At 43.0% G+C, this 18671-nt stretch overlaps 1 protein-coding gene across 1 annotated transcript in view; it reads left to right on the top strand.

Moving 5' to 3' along the window:
- The window catches only part of KIF14 (kinesin family member 14), a 104535-nt gene that overhangs the window by 8629 nt on the left and 77235 nt on the right, over positions 1–18671 (top strand). Inside the window, exons 3-8 of the mRNA XM_056523483.1 lie at positions 1396–1650; positions 10466–10550; positions 10953–11051; positions 14505–14557; positions 16679–16709; positions 17773–17880. Of these exons, the coding sequence (XP_056379458.1) occupies positions 1396–1650; positions 10466–10550; positions 10953–11051; positions 14505–14557; positions 16679–16709; positions 17773–17880 (631 nt within the window). The remainder of the gene's footprint in view (positions 1–1395; positions 1651–10465; positions 10551–10952; positions 11052–14504; positions 14558–16678; positions 16710–17772; positions 17881–18671) is intronic.

The raw sequence follows: 18671 nt of genomic DNA, 5'->3' as shown, positions 1-18671 counted from the left end.
TAGTAGTGGAGTACAGCATTATTATGCCAGATTGATAAGATACTAATGAGGAGGTTGTGAATAATTTTTGCCTCCCCTTTATAAAGATACACATTGGTGAGCAGGGTCTAAGACCCCCCATAGTGCTGTCTGGTGCTATACATTAAAAAGGAGGGTAAGAGAGACCCCCTTGGAGCAATATGCACTGCATTTAGGGTATGTTGAGACTACAAATTTGTAGCTGAATCTCCGCTCGCGGAATTCAGCAAGCGGAGATTCAGCCTGGCGGCCGGCGGCGGCAGCAGGACCGCACGGCACTGCACCGTCACCATTGACAGCTATGCAGTGCTCGCGGACTTCCGCGCAAAGAATGAACATGTTCTTTCTTTGCACGTAACAATTTAAGCGGCGGAATTGTCCGCCGCCGAAATTCCGCAGTGTGAACGGGTCTCGCGGAAAACCCATTCACACAGATGCTAATGTTCACTGTGCAGAATTTCACTCGCAAAATTCCTCGTGTGAACATACCCTTAGGAGCACAAAAAAGTGTTCATAAATAGAATTACTGTGGAAGGTACCACACAGAGGACTTTGAAGCCAATGTCATCCACCTTAGGGTGGTGTAAAATATATGAACAGTGAGGGTGTGAGAGACCCCCAATAGGTGCATACTCCATTAACCAGCGTAATACCACACTTGAATAATTGGTACAAATGATGAATAATTGGTACAAATAACGCCAACCACAGGGTCTCTGACAATACTTCCTGACCTTACTAATAGGGCCTATTTTCGCCTGAGGTATTCACCTAGAATACCTTTCCCATCACAGTTGTCTGTTACATAAAATGCTTTGTTTCCATTTACACGTTAGATGACATGCACATATATTTCTTGTTTACACTTTTAATGAGATACTCCACTGGAAAACATTTTTTAAGTCAACTGGTGGCAGAAAGTTAAACAGATTTGTAAATTACTTCTATTAAAAAACCTTAATCCTTCAGGTACTTATCAGCTGCTGTTATGATCCACAGGAAGTTCTTTTCTTTTTGAATTTCCTTTCTGCCTGACCACAGTGCTCTCTGCTGACATCTCTGTCCATTTTAGGAACTGTCCAGAGCAGGAGAGGTTTTCTATGAAGATTTGCTCCTACTATGGACAGTTCTTAAAATGGACAGAGTTGTCAGCAGAGAGCACTGTGGTCAGACAGAAAGGAAATTCAAAAAGAAAAGAACTTCCTGTGGATCATACAGCAACTGATAAGTACTGGAAGGATTAAGTTTTTTTTTTTTTTTTTTAATTGAAGTAATTTACAAATCTGTTTAACTTTCTGGGACCAGTTGATTTAAAAGAAAATGTTTTCCAGTGGAGTACCCCTTTAATTTAACCAAAATGTGGCTTTACTCTTCTAGGGAAATGAATGAGGACGCCACCCGGGTTGTCTTTATGACCGGACAGGAGACCGTCGTCCAACATCCAGATTTCAAGCAAAACCACAGCTTTCTCTATGACTTTTCTTTTTCATCTTTTGCAAAATCCGATCCCAATTACGCCAATCAAGAAAAAGTGTATGAGAAGCTGGCGGCCCCTCTGCTGGAGTGGTCACTGCTGGGATACAACACCTGCTTGTTCGCCTATGGTCAGACAGGATCCGGAAAGTCCTATACGTAGGTGTACACCCTCTCATGGAACAGGTCTATCGTTCTGCCGCTGCTCAAGGGATTGGGGCCAAACATTTGTTTTAGGAGGCTAAAAGGAAATGTGTAATCAGAAAATGTCTTAAAGGGTTATTCCAGGAAAAACCTTTTTTTTTATATATATATCAACTGGCTCCAGAAAGTTAAACAGATTTGTAAATTACTTCTATTTAAAAATCTTAATCCTTTCAGTACTTATGAGCTTCTGAAGTTAAAGTTGTTATTTTCTGTCTAAGTGCTCTCTGATGACACCTGTCTCTGGAAACGCCCAGTTTAGCAAACCTCTTCTAAACTGGGCATTTCCCGAGACAGGTGTCATCAGAGAGCACTTAGACAGAAAAGAACAACCTTAACTTCAGAAGTACTGAAAGGATTAAGATTTTTTAATAGAAGTCATTTACAAATCTGTTTAACTTTCTTGCACCAGTTGATTAAAAAAAATAAATAAAAATTTTCCACGGGAGTACCCCTTTAAATCAAGTGTTTATGTTAACCCCATAAAGGGGTACTCCGCTGCTCAGCGTTTGGAACAAACTTCCGAACGCTGGAGCCGGCGCCGGTAGCTCGTGACGTTATAGCCCCGCCCCCTCATGTCACTGTCCACCCCCTCAATGCAAGTCTATGGGAGGGGGCGTCACGCGCCATGAGGGGGCGGGGCTATGACATCACCAGCTCCCGGCTCCAGCAATCGGAATAGTTTGTTCTAAACCCTGAGCAGCGGAGTACCTCTTCAAGGACATCTTTTTATTTTTGCACTTTCGTTTTTTCCTCCCCACCTTCTTATTTTTCACGCTTTTAATTTTCCACCTACAGACCCATATGAGGACTTTTTTTATTTTAATTGTGCCACCCATTGTATGTTGTATTGACATCACTCATTTTACCACAAAATCTTCAGTGAAACAAAAAAAAAATTAATATTTAAGGGGCAAAATTGAAACACCCCCCCACCATTTTGCAAATTTCTATGTTTCTACGCAGTGCACTTTTCGTTAAAATTACCTATTATCTAAATTCTGTAGGTCCAAATGATTTAAAAGGAGGCCCAATTTTTTAGATAGATTATGTTTTATTTTTCTACCTAAATTTTTTTAACTTTTTGTACGAAAATGAGTATGTTTTAAAATTGTCCTTCTGACCCCCCTAGAACACTCATTTATTTTTTTTATGGCTTTTTATAATTTTATTTCTGGAGTATATAAATAAAAAAAATACACGATTCTAGACTTTACCTGCTGCGAGAAGTCTACTACAAGTTTTGTTAGGGTCAATTCACACGGCAGAATTTCACCACATCCGCACAAATTCCGCTTCTGCATTCATTTGGGGGGTTTCTGGCTTGTGCGGAATCCGCATGTGGAAATTCAGAAGTATGAATGGGAGTGCGGAATCCCAAAGAAGTCTATTGTGCGTTAAAGGGGTATTTTTTTTAAATTTTTTTTTAAAGATCAACTGGCTCCAGTTAAACAGATTTGTAAATTCCAGTAAAAAAGATGAAGCGGAGCACTCACCAGACCTTGAATGCAGATGGATTTTATTGACCGGTTCGATCAAAGGTACATCAGGGGGGGAAGAGGTAGTACAGACAGGGGAGTGTGACTTAGAGAGGCGGGGGTATCCTCTCGGTGACAGACCGTTGCGCGCCGAAGCGCTTCTCCAGATCGGGAATGATGAGGTCACAGGAAAAGGTGTGCTTTATGGGATCAAGCAAGCCATGACACTACAGGTAGGTAACATCCTATTGGTAGGCTGACTTGATTGTGTAACAAACATTACAACAACACATAAAAAAGTGCATATTAAAAGCATCTACTTAACATATGAGATATAAAGGTATACAATATTATATCAAAGCGCTATATTCTTGATTTTCATTCATTCCTAGGGGGCCAGTGGCATCCGTCCGGATGATCCACTTAGCTTCACATTTCAGCAATTGCTGATGTTTATTTAACCCCCTGGCTGCTGACATAACGTGTTCTATACCTGCAAAGCGTAAAGCTTCTGGATCATTGTTATGAAACTCCTTCATGTGGGAAATCAATCTAGGGGCTCCTGTCCCTGTGATCAGGGACCTGAAATGTTCCCCGATTCTATGGTACAGGGGACGGATTGTTTTCCCCACATAATAGTGCCCGCAGGAACAAATAAGACAATAAACCACATTTGTTGTTTTGCAGGTGATCATTTGTCGAACTTGGATATGATAACCTCCTAACGAGAAATTATTCTTTTTGCTGTTAAACTTACATTGCTTGCACGTACCGCATGAAAAATTTCCTACTGGGCGGGTATCAGTTAACCAATTGGATTTATGTTTTTTTTTGTTGTTTTTTTACTCTGTTATAAAAATCTTGAATGGTGGTGTTTTTACAATGCGTTATTATTGGTAGTTGAGCAGTTATCTGAGATAAATCGCTGTCTTGTTGGTGCATAAACCAGTTTTTTCGAATGGATTTTTTTATTGTTTCGTTCATGGAGGTATTCTTAAATGTAAATGTAAATCTATCTTTTGCTTTTTGTGATTTCCTACTATTTGAAAGTAAAGAGGTTCTAGGAATTTTATTAACTTTTTGTTTTGCTGCCAGTAGTATCTCAGGGGGGTAACCTCTTTTGAGAAGCCTCTCATCAAGCGCTTTGACCTGTTCTTCATATTTATTTGGATCATTGTTGATTCTTTTAAGTCTAATATATTGACTAGTTGGGATCCCATTTTTGGTGTGGGTGGGGTGGGAGGAGTTATAATGTAGTATGGAATTCCTTGATGTTGGTTTTCTATAACCTGATGTAATGATATTGTTGTTTTCCACTTCAATTACCACATCCAGGAATTCCAGACTATGGTGCCCAAATACTGCAGTGAAGGTCATGTTCATCGTATTAATTTCATTAAGGTATAGGACGAAGGCATCAAACTGCTCCTTAGTCCCATCCCACACCATAAAGACATCGTCTACGAAACGGAGGAAGAGTTTTATATACCGGATGAAAGGATTAGTTGTTGTAAAAATATAATTGCTCTCAAATATGGCAAGATAGATATTTGCAAATGAGCACGAAATGGGCGTGCCCATTGCTGTGCCAAGACGTTGTCTGTACCATTGATCGCCATATTGAAAGCAATTATTTGTGAGAATGAGGAGAGTGGAGTCTGAAATGAAATCAATAAGTGTACGGGATTTATCCGAACCTGCTAAAAATTGACGGAGAGCCTGCACACCCGAATCCTGTGGGATTCGCATGTACAGGCTCTCTACGTCAATCGAGGTAAGGAAGTAATTTTCCTGCCAGTCAAAAGTCTCTAATGCAGCTATTAGATCTCCAGTATCTCTCAGATACGATGGTATATGAGGGAGTAAGGAAGCAATAAGCCAATCTATATAGCTGGAAAGGGACGAGGTAGGGGAGCCTATGCCGGCTATAATAGGTTGGCCCGGGGGTGGAGTTATAGGCTTATGTATTTTGGGTCAAATATACCAACGAGGTTTGAATGGATTTTCAGGGAGCAGACGTTCGGCTGTTTTTTCTGTGAGGATGTTCAAGCTAACATATTTATTCAAATGACTTCGCAATGTTTCCATTATCTTACGTGTGGGATCATTTTTTAGTTTTTCATACACAATAAGGTTTCCTAATTGGTTTAGGGCTTCTGATTCGTAGTCATTTTTGTTCCATATGACTATGGATCCTCCCTTATCAGCTCGAGAGAGAACAACATCTTCTCTTTCGGCTAACCATTTTAGGGCTTCTTTTTCTTTTGAGGAGATGTTACAGTTAGAGGTGTGGTATATCAGGGCTTTAATGTCCTAACAAACCGCTCTGTGGAACAAATCTACGGAGCTGCCGGGAGGGATAGGGGGATTGAAATGTGATGGGTTGCCTCCTCTAAAGGGGGCTTCTACCATGACTTCATTATTCTCTATTTCCCTCTCCACTTCAGTAAGTGATGTTAACATATTAACATTTTCCTCATCCTGTATTGTGAGGCCTGATAGGACTCTGAATCCCAGAGGGCCTATTTTGCATCTCTGCTCTCCTTCTTTAGGTGTTTTAAACTCAGTATTTTTACCACTTTTGTGCATAATGGAAAACTGCTTTTTTAACGCTAGCCTACGTATTGCTTTAGCTAAGTCTTCTTCAAAAGTGCAATAATCAAATGATTCGTGTAGCCCAAAATTTAACCCTTTATTCAATACCCTTAGGCAGTCCTCGCTTAAAGGAACACTGGTCAGATTGACTACTATGTCCTCATTTTCTAATGTTTCCATGTGACACTCTTCCTTTTTACAGTTCTTCTTCCTCCTCCTTCTGCCCCCTCTCCGAGTCCGGGGTCTAAAGGGGCAGTTCCTGATGAAGTGTCCTTTTTAGGAAATTCTGAGGTTGTTGGTTCATCGGATAAGCTGGATTCCGACTCAGTGGTCAGGTAATCGCTTTTCTTAGGAGGGTTTTTCTTATATTGATTTGGCCTTTTTTTGTTGCGATTAAATGATTTCTTTTCATAGGTAGATTTAGCATTAGTGCGTATTTTATTCCATGAAAATTCTTGATGTGACTCAAAGTCCATTTTATCTCTTAAGAATTTATCTCTTTTAATGTCCTTAATGGATTTCTGCAAAGCAGACAATTTTAAATCCAGACTTGCTGTAAACTTCTTATAAGCGGTTTCGGAAACTCTTGTACGTAGTTCACACCTCATTTTACAGAGCTGTGCGGTAGTTGTGAGGTATTCACTTTAGTTTTTTTCCAGCACCAGATTTTGTAGCTTCAATGAATGTTGGAGGTGTTGGTCATTCCAATTTTTTACAAACTCTTCATCCTGCAAAAATTGTGAAGGAGACTTATAGACTCTTAAACCTCTAGGGGATTTTTCACTACATGTGAGACAAAGGAACCCATCCAGGTCTACAGCACTAAGACCTTGGAATATAAAATCATAGCGCTGGCTGAACGCGAGACACGACTATTTTGGACCATTGAGTCCCTGCAAGATTATGCCTATAACAATAGAACCCCTAGAGGTTTAAGAGTCTATAAGTCTCCTTCACAATTTTTGCAGGATGAAGAGTTTGTAAAAAATTGGAATGACCAACACCTCCAACATTCATTGAAGCTACAAAATCTGGTGCTGGAAAAAAACAAAAGTGAATACCTCACAACTACCGCACAGCTCTGTAAAATGAGGTGTGAACTACGTACAAGAGTTTCCGAAACCGCTTATAAGAAGTTTACAGCAAGTCTGGATTTAAAATTGTCTGCTTTGCAGAAATCCATTAAGGACATTAAAAGAGATAAATTCTTAAGAGATAAAATGGACTTTGAGTCACATCAAGAATTTTCATGGAATAAAATACGCACTAATGCTAAATCTACCTATGAAAAGAAATCATTTAATCGCAACAAAAAAAGGCCAAATCAATATAAGAAAAACCCTCCTAAGAAAAGCGATTACCTGACCACTGAGTCGGAATCCAGCTTATCCGATGAACCAACAACCTCAGAATTTCCTAAAAAGGACACTTCATCAGGAACTGCCCCTTTAGACCCCGGACTCGGAGAGGGGGCAGAAGGAGGAGGAAGAAGAACCGTAAAAAGGAAGAGTGTCACATGGAAACATTAGAAAATGAGGACATAGTAGTCAATCTGACCAGTGTTCCTTTAAGCGAGGACTGCCTAAGGGTACTGAATAAAGGGTTAAATTTTGGGCTACACGAATCATTTGATTATTGCACTTTTGAAGAAGACTTAGCTAAAGCAATACGTAGGCTAGCGTTAAAAAAGCAGTTTTCCATTATGCACAAAAGTGGTAAAAATACTGAGTTTAAAACACCTAAAGAAGGAGAGCAGAGATGCAAAATAGGCCCTCTGGGATTCAGAGTCCTATCAGGCCTCACAATACAGGATGAGGAAAATGTTAATATGTTAACATCACTTACTGAAGTGGAGAGGGAAATAGAGAATAATGAAGTCATGGTAGAGGCCCCCTTTAGAGGAGGCAACCCATCACATTTCAATCCCCCTATCCCTCCCGGCAGCTCCGTAGATTTGTTCCACAGAGCGGTTTGTCAGGACATTAAAGCCCTGATATACCCCACCTCTAACTGTAACATCTCCTCAAAAGAAAAAGAAGCCCTAAAATGGTTAGCGGAAAGAGAAGATGTTCTCTCTCGAGCTGATAAGGGAGGATCCATAGTCATATGGAACAAAAATGACTACGAATCAGAAGCCCTAAACCAATTAGGAAACCTTATTGTGTATGAAAAACTAAAAAATGATCCCACACGTAAGATAATGGAAACATTGCGAAGTCATTTGAATAAATATGTTAGCTTGAACATCCTCACAGAAAAAACAGCCGAACGTCTGCTCCCTGAAAATCCATTCAAACCTCGTTGGTATATTTGACCCAAAATACATAAGCCTATAACTCCACCCCCGGGCCAACCTATTATAGCCGGCATAGGCTCCCCTACCTCGTCCCTTTCCAGCTATATAGATTGGCTTATTGCTCCCTTACTCCCTCATATACCATCGTATCTGAGATCTACGGGAGATCTAATAGCTGCATTAGAGACTTTTGACTGGCAGGAAAATTACTTCCTTACCTCGATTGACGTAGAGAGCCTGTACACGTGAATCCCACAGGATTCGGGTGTGCAGGCTCTCCGTCAATTTTTAGCAGGTTCGGATAAATCCCGTACACTTATTGATTTAATTTCAGACTCCACTCTCCTCATTCTCACAAATAATTGCTTTCAATATGGCGATCAATGGTACAGACAACGTCTTGGCACAGCAATGGGCACGCCCATTTCGTGCTCATTTGCAAATATCTATCTCGCCATATTTGAGAGCAATTATATTTTTACAACAACTAATCCTTTCATCCAGTATATAAAACTCTTCCTCCGTTTTGTAGACGATGTCTTTATGGTGTGGGATGGGACTAAGGAGCAGTTTGATGCCTTCGTCCTATACCTTAATGAAATGAATACGATGAACATGACCTTCACTGCAGTATGTGGGCACCATAGTCTGGAATTCCTGGATGTGGTAATTGAAGTGGAAAACAACAATATCATTACATCAGGTTATAGAAAACCAACATCAAGGAATTCCATACTACATTATAACTCCTCCCACCCCACCCACACCAAAAATGGGATCCCAACTAGTCAATATATTAAACTTAAAAGAATCAATAATGATCCAAATAAATATGAAGAACAGGTCAAAGCGCTTGATGAGAGGCTTCTCAAAAGAGGTTACCCCCCTGAGATACTACTGGCAGCAAAACAAAAAGTTGATAAAATTCCTAGAACCTCTTTACTTTCAAATAGTAGGAAATCACAAAAAGCAAAAGATAGATTTACATTTACATTTAAGAATACCTCCATGAAACGGTCTGTCACCGAGAGGATACCCCCGCGTCTCTAAGTCACACTCCCCTGTCTGTACTACCTCTTCCCCCCCTGATGTACCTTTGATCGAACCGGTCAATAAAATCCATCTGCATTCAAGGTCTGGTGAGTGCTCCGCTTCATCTTTTTTACTGGAATTTCACATTGTCTATCAGCGTGTTAGCACCTGTATGTACCTCCAGCAGTTGCAAGGGGAGAAGCAATCAAGGGTCCTAGCCTTTCCCGTCCTGATCATACACAGAGAGTGGTGCCGAGCTCCCTTCGATACAGATTTGTAAATTACTTCTATTAAAAAATCTTAATCCTTCCAATAATTATCACCTGCTGAAGTTGAGTTGTTCTTTTCTGTCTGGCAACAGTGCTCTCTGCTGACCTCTCTGCTTGTCTCAGGAACTGCACAGAGCAGAATAGGTTTGCTATGGGGATTTACTTCTACTCTTTACAGTTCCCGAGACAGGTGTCATCAGAGAGCACTTAGACAGAAAAGAGCAACTCGACTTCAGCATCTCATAAGTACTGGAAGGATTAAGATTTTTTAAAAGAAGTAATTTACAAATCTGTTTAACTTTCTGGAGCCAATTGAGATTTATTATTTTATATATATATATATATAAGTTTTTTCTTGGATAAACCCTTTAATTTGAGGCCGAATCCGCATACGGAAATTCTTTTGTGTGAATAGACCATTACTGTTCACCTCAATGGGGCCGTGGAAAATCTGCCATAGCAGCAGATTGACGGCAGGTCCACTAAAGTGAATGGTAGTGAATGTTCCCTTAAAGGGGTACTCCGCTGCTCAGCGTTTGGAACAAACTGTTCCGAACGCTGGAGCTGGCGCCGGGAGCTCGTGACGTCATAGCCCCGCCCCTCATGATGTCACGCTTCACCCCCTCATAACGTCATGTCCCGCCCCCTCAATGCAAGTCTATGGGAGGGGGCGTGACTGCCGTCAAGCCCCCTCCTATAGACTTGCATTGAGGAGGCGGGCCGTGACGTCTTGAGTGGGCGGGGCTAACGTCACAAGCTCCCGGCTCCAGCATTCGGAACAGTTTGTTCCAAACGCTGATCAGTGGAGTACCCCTTGACAGAGGTGTCACTGTATCCAGTCCTGCAGGAACACGTGGGAACTGAGTTCCTGCACTTTTTCCACAGCAGGAACACCGTTCCCATTAGCAGGAATTCTGCAGGACCAGTGGAAATCTTTGGCGAGTGCCCACACTTTTTTTGTCCCAGGACTTGACCCTTGACTGTATCTCATTGGTTGCCGGCGATTTTCCATGTTTTGCTCCTATTTTTCGCGCATTCGTATCACATTTAGAGGAACATCTGACAAGGTGGTTGTTGACGGCTCTTGGTCTTTCTTGCAGTATGATGGGTTTCGGTGAAGAACCAGGAATCATACCAAGGTTTTGTGAGCACCTCTTCTCCCAGATTCAGACTGTGAAACAGAAGGTACAAAACTTCGTCTTACATTAGTTACTTTACTAATAATGGGGGAGATTTATCAAAACCTGTGCAAAGGAAAAGGTGCCCAGTTGCCCATAGCAACCAATCAGCTCCCTTCTTTCATTTTGCACAGGCCTTGTTAAAAATGAAAGAAGCCATCTGATTGGTTGCTATGGGCAACTGGGCAACTTTTCCTTTGTTTTGATAAATCTCCCCCATTATGGCCAGTGACACCATTACTTGACATTCACTTGTAGTATTTCTATGGGACTTGTGGTTGTACTTCTGGTCAGCTCACCTAATACTATATTGGATGCTCCAGCAAAGGTTTTTTATTATTATGGATCCCCTTGAAACTGGGTTTAGAATAATAATAATCTAGGACACCATTGTCTCTGTCCTGAACAGGTTTCCTTCCATTTGGAGATGAGCTACTTTGAAGTGTACAATGAGAAGATACACGACCTTCTGGTTTTTAAGGCCGATAATGGACAGAAGAAGCAACCGGTGAGTGTCTTTCCTTGCTTAGGCTGCATTCACACCACGTTTTTTTTTTTTTTTTTTACACCACGCGCCGTATTTCCAGAAGGATATACCGTATTTTTCGCCCTATAGGACGCACCGGCGTATAAGACGTTCCCAATTTATAGGTGCGAAATCTAAAAAAATAAAGATTTTGAACCCAATAGTGGTCTTCGACCTGCGGACCTCCAGATGTTGCAAAACTACAATTCCCAGCATGCCCGGACAGCCGTTGGCTGTCCGGGCATGCTGGGAGTTGTAGTTTTGCAACATCTGGAGGTCCGCAGATTGAAGACCACTGCATAGGAGGTAATACTCACGTGTCCCCGCCGCTCCGGACCCGTCACCGCTGCCCTGGATGTTGCTCCATCGCTGTCGCCGTGTCCCCCGTCGCTCCGGAACGTCTCTACTGCCGGCCGGGTATCCTCGCTCTCCGTCGCCGCCATCACGTCGTTACGCACGCCGATGCACGTACGTGATGACGAGGAAGTAGAGCGCCGGCCATACAGGGGATCCCTGAACGGAGAAGACACCGAGGAGGCAGGTAAGGTCCCTCCCGGTGTCCTGTAAGCACTAACCCGGCTATTCAGTCGGGCTCTTCGGGACCGCCGCGGTGAAATCGCGGCGGTCCCGAACAGCCCGACTGAACAGCCGGGTTAGTGTCACTTTCCCTTCAGACGCGGCGGTCAGCTTTGATCGCCGCGTCTGAAGGGTTAATACAGGTAATCACCGTGATTGGTGATGTCCTGTATTAGCCGCGGGTCTCGGCCGTTGATGGCCGCAGGGACCGCCGCGATAGGGGTGTATTCGCCGTATAAGACGCACCGACTTTTTCCCCCCAGTTTTGGGGAAGAAAAAGTGCGTCTTATACAGCGAAAAATACGGTAGATACTCTATAGAGAGAGTTCAGAGAAGATACTAAACTAGTACATGGATTGCAGGATAAAACTTACCAGGAAAGGTTAAAGGACCTTAACATGTATAGAAGAAAGAAGAGACAGAGGGGATATGATAGAGACTTTTATATACATAAAGGGAATCCACACAGTAAAGGAGGAGAGGAGATTTAAAAGAAAAACTACCACAAGAGGACATAGTTTTAAATTAGAGGGGCAAAGATAGGGCCAGAGACTATTCATAGGATTCAGATTATTGGGCAGACTAGATGGGCCAAATGGTTCTTATCTGCCGACACATTCTATATTTCTATGTTTCTATGACTCTCCATTGAAAACCAAATGTCAGACGATGCATCCGGTTGTTTACTTTTTGTTTCTTGTATCATTTTGTCTGTTATTTTTCCGTACCCAAAACCGTAGCCTACCACGTTTTTTTTGTCTGGGTGGATCTTTTTTTTTTTTTTAAAGACTGTAAGGCTTTAAAGGGTTACTCCCCCGGAGAACATTTTTTTTTTTTTTTTTTAAATCAACTGGTGCCAGAAAATTTAACAGATTTGTAAATTATTTCCATTTAGAAATCTTAATCCTTCCAGTACTTATTAGCTGCTGTATGCTCCACAGGAAGTTCTTTTCTTTTTGAATTTCCTTTCTGTCTGACCACAATGCTCTCTGCTGACACCTCTGTCCATGTCGGGAACTGTCCAGAGCAGGAGAGGTTTGCTATGGGGATTTTCTCCTACTCTGGACAGTTCCTAAAATGGACAGAGGTGTCAGCAGAGAGAACTGTGGTCAGACTGGAAAGAACTACGCAACTTCCTCTGTAGTGTACAGCAGCTGATAAGTACTGGAAGGATTAAGATAATTTATATTTATGGAAGTAATTTACAAATCTGTTTAATTTTCTGGCACCAGTTGATTTAACTAAATTTTTTTTTCCAGGGGAGTACTCCTTTAAAGAGGGAGCATCATGCAAAAAAATCTGTGACTGATCATGATAGAGAATAGATAGTAGTGTAGCTTACTGTAGTAAAAGGCGTACCCAAGGTAACTAGTGTTACCTAAAACCCCAATAGGCCTCAAATAATGAAAAGTTAATTATAGAATAAAATATATAATAAAAAACAATCCTCAAAGGTACGTCAAAATAAAAAAAAGAAAGATAGAATTACAGGAAAATGATAAGAAAAATAAGATAATTAAAGGAGTAGTCCAGTGGTGACTCGGTGGTGAGCAACTTATCCCCTATCCTAAGGATAGGGGATATATTTGAGATCGCGGGGGGTCCGACCGCTGGGGCCCCCTGCGATCTCCTGTACGGAGCCCCGACAGCCCGCTGGAAGGGGGCGTGTTGACCTCCGCACGAGGCGGCGGCCGACACGCCCCCTCAATACAACTCTATGGCAGAGCCAGAGCGCTGCCTTCGGCAATCTCCGGCTCTGCCATTGAGATGTATTGAGGGGGCGTGTCGGCCGCCGCTTCGTGCGGGGGTCGACACCCGCTATCTGAGTGGAGAGCCGGGGCCCCATACAGAGAGATCGCAGGGGGCCCCAGCGGTCGGACCCCCCGCGATCTCAAACTTATCCCCTATCCTTAGGATAGGGGATACGTTTTTCACCACTGGACTACCCCTTTAATCTGGATAATGAATTCTATCATTCTTATAATTTTTATTTTTGAAGTACCTTTTGAGGACTGTTTTTTTTTTTTTTATTATATAGATTTACATAATTAAAGAGTACCTGTCATGATCTTGTTAAATAATCCTCCCAGTTCACTGCCCCATCGTGATAAACCACCCCCTGCCATTATTATTATTATTATTATTTTTTTTTAAGTTTTCTACCTTGATATTGCTCTATATTTTCTGCTCAGTCAGATTCACAGACTGGGAAGGGGCGTTCCCCAGCAGGTGTGACATCATCTGAAGCCATAAAGAGAACTTCCTCCCTCACTCTGCTACACACAGACCAGAGCAGCTCAGTGTGAGATGAGCTATGATTGGCAAAGGCTGCATACACACCCCTCAGCACTTCAGACTGCATTTCCTGATTTTGGACTTCTGCCAGGCCAGCAGGAGTCCAAAGTCTGTGCAAGAGAGGGGGGTGGAAATGTGCTCTGGACAAGTAGGGAGACACCTAGTGGCAGTTTTATTTAAACTCAAAGAAAACATAGAAAACTTTTATTTTTTTTAAACAAAGTACATTAGAAAGATTTTTATTTACTATAAGGGGTGCAATAACAAAAATTAGTTTTAATGACGGTGCCCATTTAACTTTTCATGATCCCGATAGCACTCCTCTCTGTATAAGAGGTGTCCAGGGTTATGCTATGAAAGGTGATGTGTATATGAATATTCTTTACAGGCCTGGGAGTGCACACATTTCCATTCATCATACTGAGTTATTGCCATATAAAAAAATTGGTAATATTCTAAAAATTCCTTCAGTAATTTAACTTCAGAAAGTGAACACGTTGTATAAACACAACCAAATCCATATAGTTGTAACTCACTTTTTTTTTACTTTTCTTAAAATGACAGCTCAGGGTCCGGGAACATCCACTGTTGGGTCCATATGTAGAAGACCTGTCCACGTAAGTAATAGCTTCTAGGGCAGCAGAAATCTGTTTTAATAAAGTGACACTTTGTTTATGCTGCCATATCTGAGGGTAGGATAAAATAATGTGTCCCTTACATTTTGTAATGCAGCTATTCTTCTGATATCCTAGTTTATTCGGAGAACACTGAACGCAGGGAATCAGTCCTCTCCATTATGTATGTGCGCTTGGTAGTCCTCAATACGGTCCTGTCTGTCCATCCACACTTTTGGGGGCAATGGGGCACAGTGCTCGTTCTGGATGCCTGCATTACAAGAAATAAGCTTTAAAGTAGAACTCCGCCCCTAGACATCTTATCCCATATCCTTTGGCTAGAGGATAAGATGTCTGATCCTAGGGGCAGCCGCAAGGACCCCACGTGATCTCCGGCCCTGCAAGGACCCCACGCGATCTCCGGCCCTGCATGGACCCCACGCGATCTCCGGCCCTGCAAGGACCCCACGCGATCTCCGGCCCTGCACCCCGGCATTTTGAAAACGTATGTTCACAACGCTGTCTGTGCTAGGCTTCGGGCAGCTGTGGTCATTACACCCACTTTAAAAAGACAAAAAACGGTCACCCGTTCACCTGCACTATAACCATATACACCGGGTTATAGTGTGGGTGAACAGGAGACCGATGTGAGGTCTCGGACTGCGATCCCCGATCCTCCGAAGGTCCCCCTCTTCCAGCGCTGACTTGCGCTCTGGAGGCGTGCCCGACGGCTAGATTTAAATATTCATAAGTGTCAGTCATGTGAGAGCTCAGTATGCACGAGAGCTCATGAATAGTTAAATCCAGCTGGCAGGCCCGCCTCCAGAGCACAAGTCAGTGCTGGAAGAGGGGGGACCTTCGGAGGATCGGGCCTCCAGACTGCAGGTAGGTATAGCAGTCCAAGTAAATCAGAACGACAGCTCACCTCCTCCTCCCTGCACCTGTGCGCGGGCCTGATCAGCAGCGTCCCTGACCAGATGTATGCACAGAGTAAAGAAAACGGTCCAGCACAGGTTTGCAGGTAAAAAACAGCTTCTTCTTTTATTGGGTCAGTTCCGACAAGACAAATAAGCCGACGCGTTTCGGACCTACACTCGGTCCTTAGTCATGGCATACAAATTCAGTAAAAAGGAGATACATATATATAAAATGTTATGGTCACATGACCATTCATCAATTAGATGTAGGACATACTGGAAAACATGGCATGGATCTCAGAAAGCATCTGTGTAATGCAAAAATAGCAGTCCAAGACCCCCATTCCCCGTATTACTCTGGTTGCCCGTCTTTGAACCCTCTCCAGCTCCACTATATCTTTCTTGTATACTGGTGCCCAGTACTGTACACAGTATTCTATGTGTGGTCTGACCAGTACTGTACACAGTATTCTATGTGTGGTCTGACCAGTACTGTACACGGTATTCTATGTGTGGTCTGACCAGTACTGTACACAGTATTCTATGTGTGGTCTGACCAGTACTGTACACAGTATTCTATGTGTGATCTGACCAGTACTGTACACAGTATTCTATGTGTGGTCTGACCAGTACTGTACACAGTATTCTATGTGTGGTCTGACCAGTACTGTACACAGTATTCTATGTGTGGTCTGACCAGTACTGTACACGGTATTCTATGTGTGGTCTGACCAGTACTGTACACAGTATTCTATGTGTGATCTGACTAGTGATTTGTGCAGCGGTAGAATTATTTCCTTGTCGTGGTGCATTACACATGGCTGTATTAGGCTCCAGTGGGCCTTTGCCTAGAGCGGCAGTGTTTAGGTGGGGCAGAACCTCAGTAAATAAAATAAAAAATAATAATAAAATAAAAAAAGGTAAATACTTGTTATGTAGCTGTAGCTGCCATACTGTGGCCTGGAGAAAAAAAAATGTATTTCTCCCCTTTGGGTGACTCTATATAGGTCAGAACTGCTGTGACTTTTACCTGCAGATTTGCAGCCGTTCATTAGGTTATGGATTTGTTAATGCTTTAACCATGTTCTGTGTATAGAAATGAGATCCACGTGAATCTGCAACAAAATCCACACGTAACTCATGATATTTTTACTGCATATTTCTGACAGATCTGCATGAAAAAATTGTGTTTTGTTTTATTTTTCAGGAATGTCGTCTCTTCTTTTCATGATGTTCAGGTGAGAGACACCTCTTTGCCCACTGATAAAGGGGCCATAGTGGACTGAGCTTCCACAAGTCGTGCTTACACGTATAGGTTTTGCACTACATTAACAGTTTGCACCATTCCCCATTAGGCTATGTTCACACGGCAGAACTTCTGTGCAGCATTAACTGCCTATTGATTCCAATGGAATTCTTCCACGGAATTCTGCACGGAAGTTGCGCCGTGTGGGGAATTCACCCAATAAGTTAAAGGGATATTCCAGTAAAAAAAAAAAAAAATTCTATATCAATTGGCTCCAGCACTCAGGCTCTGCCATAAAGTTGTATTGAGGGGGCGCATCAGCCGCCGCTTCGTGCGGAGGTCAACAAGCCCCCTTCCTGCGGGCTGTCGGGGCTCCTTACAGGAGATCGCGGGGGGCCCCAGCGGTCGGACCCCCCGCGATCTGAAACTTGTCCCCTATCCTTAGGATAGGGGATACGTTTTTCACCACTGGATATCTCCTTTAATAAGGAAGAAATAAAGTTTATGTTTTATTCATAATCGTGTCTGGAAGTGCTGGGGGGACCATCGCTCCTAGTGAGCACTTTTCTTCTATCAGTTACTTATAAGTTAGTTTCAGCCGGAGTTCTCCTTTAAAAATATCACATTCGCGGTGCCTAATGTTCTTTTGCTACATCAATACTTGGTACCCATATGGGACTAACGCATCTGTCATTTTTCAGAATAGACAGACCTACAATTCCCAAACCGTGAAGCAAAGAGTGAAATTTAACTTTTTATGTCTAGTTTTATTAGATCCAACATCATTGCCAATGTATAGAGCAGTGTTCCCTCAACCAGGGTGCCTCCAGCTGTTGCAAAACTACAACTTCCAGCATGCCCGGACAGCCTTTGGCTGTCCGGGCATGCTGGAAGTTGTAGTTTTGCAACAGCTGGAGGTTCCCTGGTTGGGGAACACTAGTATAGATGTCCGATCTCTTTATGGTTACCTCAAACTTTTTATTTCCGTTTTGTCCTTGATCTTCTATTGAATTTGCATCCATTTTTATTTCCCTTTTTTTTTCTCTGTGGTTCAGAGTTGGCTGGAGCTGGGAAATAAGCAGAGGGCGACCGCCGCCACAGGGATGAATGATAAGAGCTCCAGATCCCACTCGGTGTTTACTGTCATTGTGACCCAGACCAAGGTAAGACCTATGTCTGAAACTGTCCGTCACTTGAAAAGAATTTTGACATGACAGACATCAAGTTTTGATCGGTTGGGGCCCACACTGTTGAGGAGAATGTGCAGAGTAGACTTTTCTCTATGCTCTCAGCAATCTTCATCTCGCTACTCCATTTTGAAGGAGTACTCCAGGATATAAAAACTTATGCCCTATTCTAAGGACCCCTGCGATCTCCTGTACGGGGCCCGGGCTCTCCGGCCAAATAGCTCGTGTCGACCAACACACGAAGCAGCGGCTGACACCCCCCTCAGTGTTGTGCTCTGGCTCTCCCATAGTTGTATTGGGGGGCTGTGTCAGCTGCCGCTTTGTGGCGCCAATTGGTCGAACACGCTCTTCCTGTGGACTGCCGTGGCCCCCTTTCGGGAGATTGTGGGGGGTCCGACCGCTGGGACACTGACACTTATACCATAAATTATACCATATCCTATAGATAGGGAATGAGTTTCAGATCGTGGGGGGGGGGGGTCCGACCGCTGGGGGCCCCAGCTCTTTGCTAAAATAGTGCGTTTTGACCACCAAATGACGCAGCGTCCGACACGCCCCCTCAGTACAGCGCTCCAGCTCTCCCATAGAAATGTATTGAGGGGGCGTGTCGGCCGCGGCGTCATGCAGTGATCGGACACGCCCCTTTGCCGCTGACTGCCATTGTGAAAAACCCTGTGATTTGTGACCGAATGTGATATTACAGCACTGAAAAGTGCTGATTCACCTAAGGATGCTTGATTGGCTGACACGCGCACACCCGCCCTCTA

The sequence above is a fragment of the Hyla sarda genome, chromosome 6 (genome assembly GCF_029499605.1).
Source record: "Hyla sarda isolate aHylSar1 chromosome 6, aHylSar1.hap1, whole genome shotgun sequence".
NCBI lineage: Eukaryota > Metazoa > Chordata > Amphibia > Anura > Hylidae > Hyla > Hyla sarda.
This window is presented reverse-complemented; position numbering and strand designations above follow the sequence as displayed.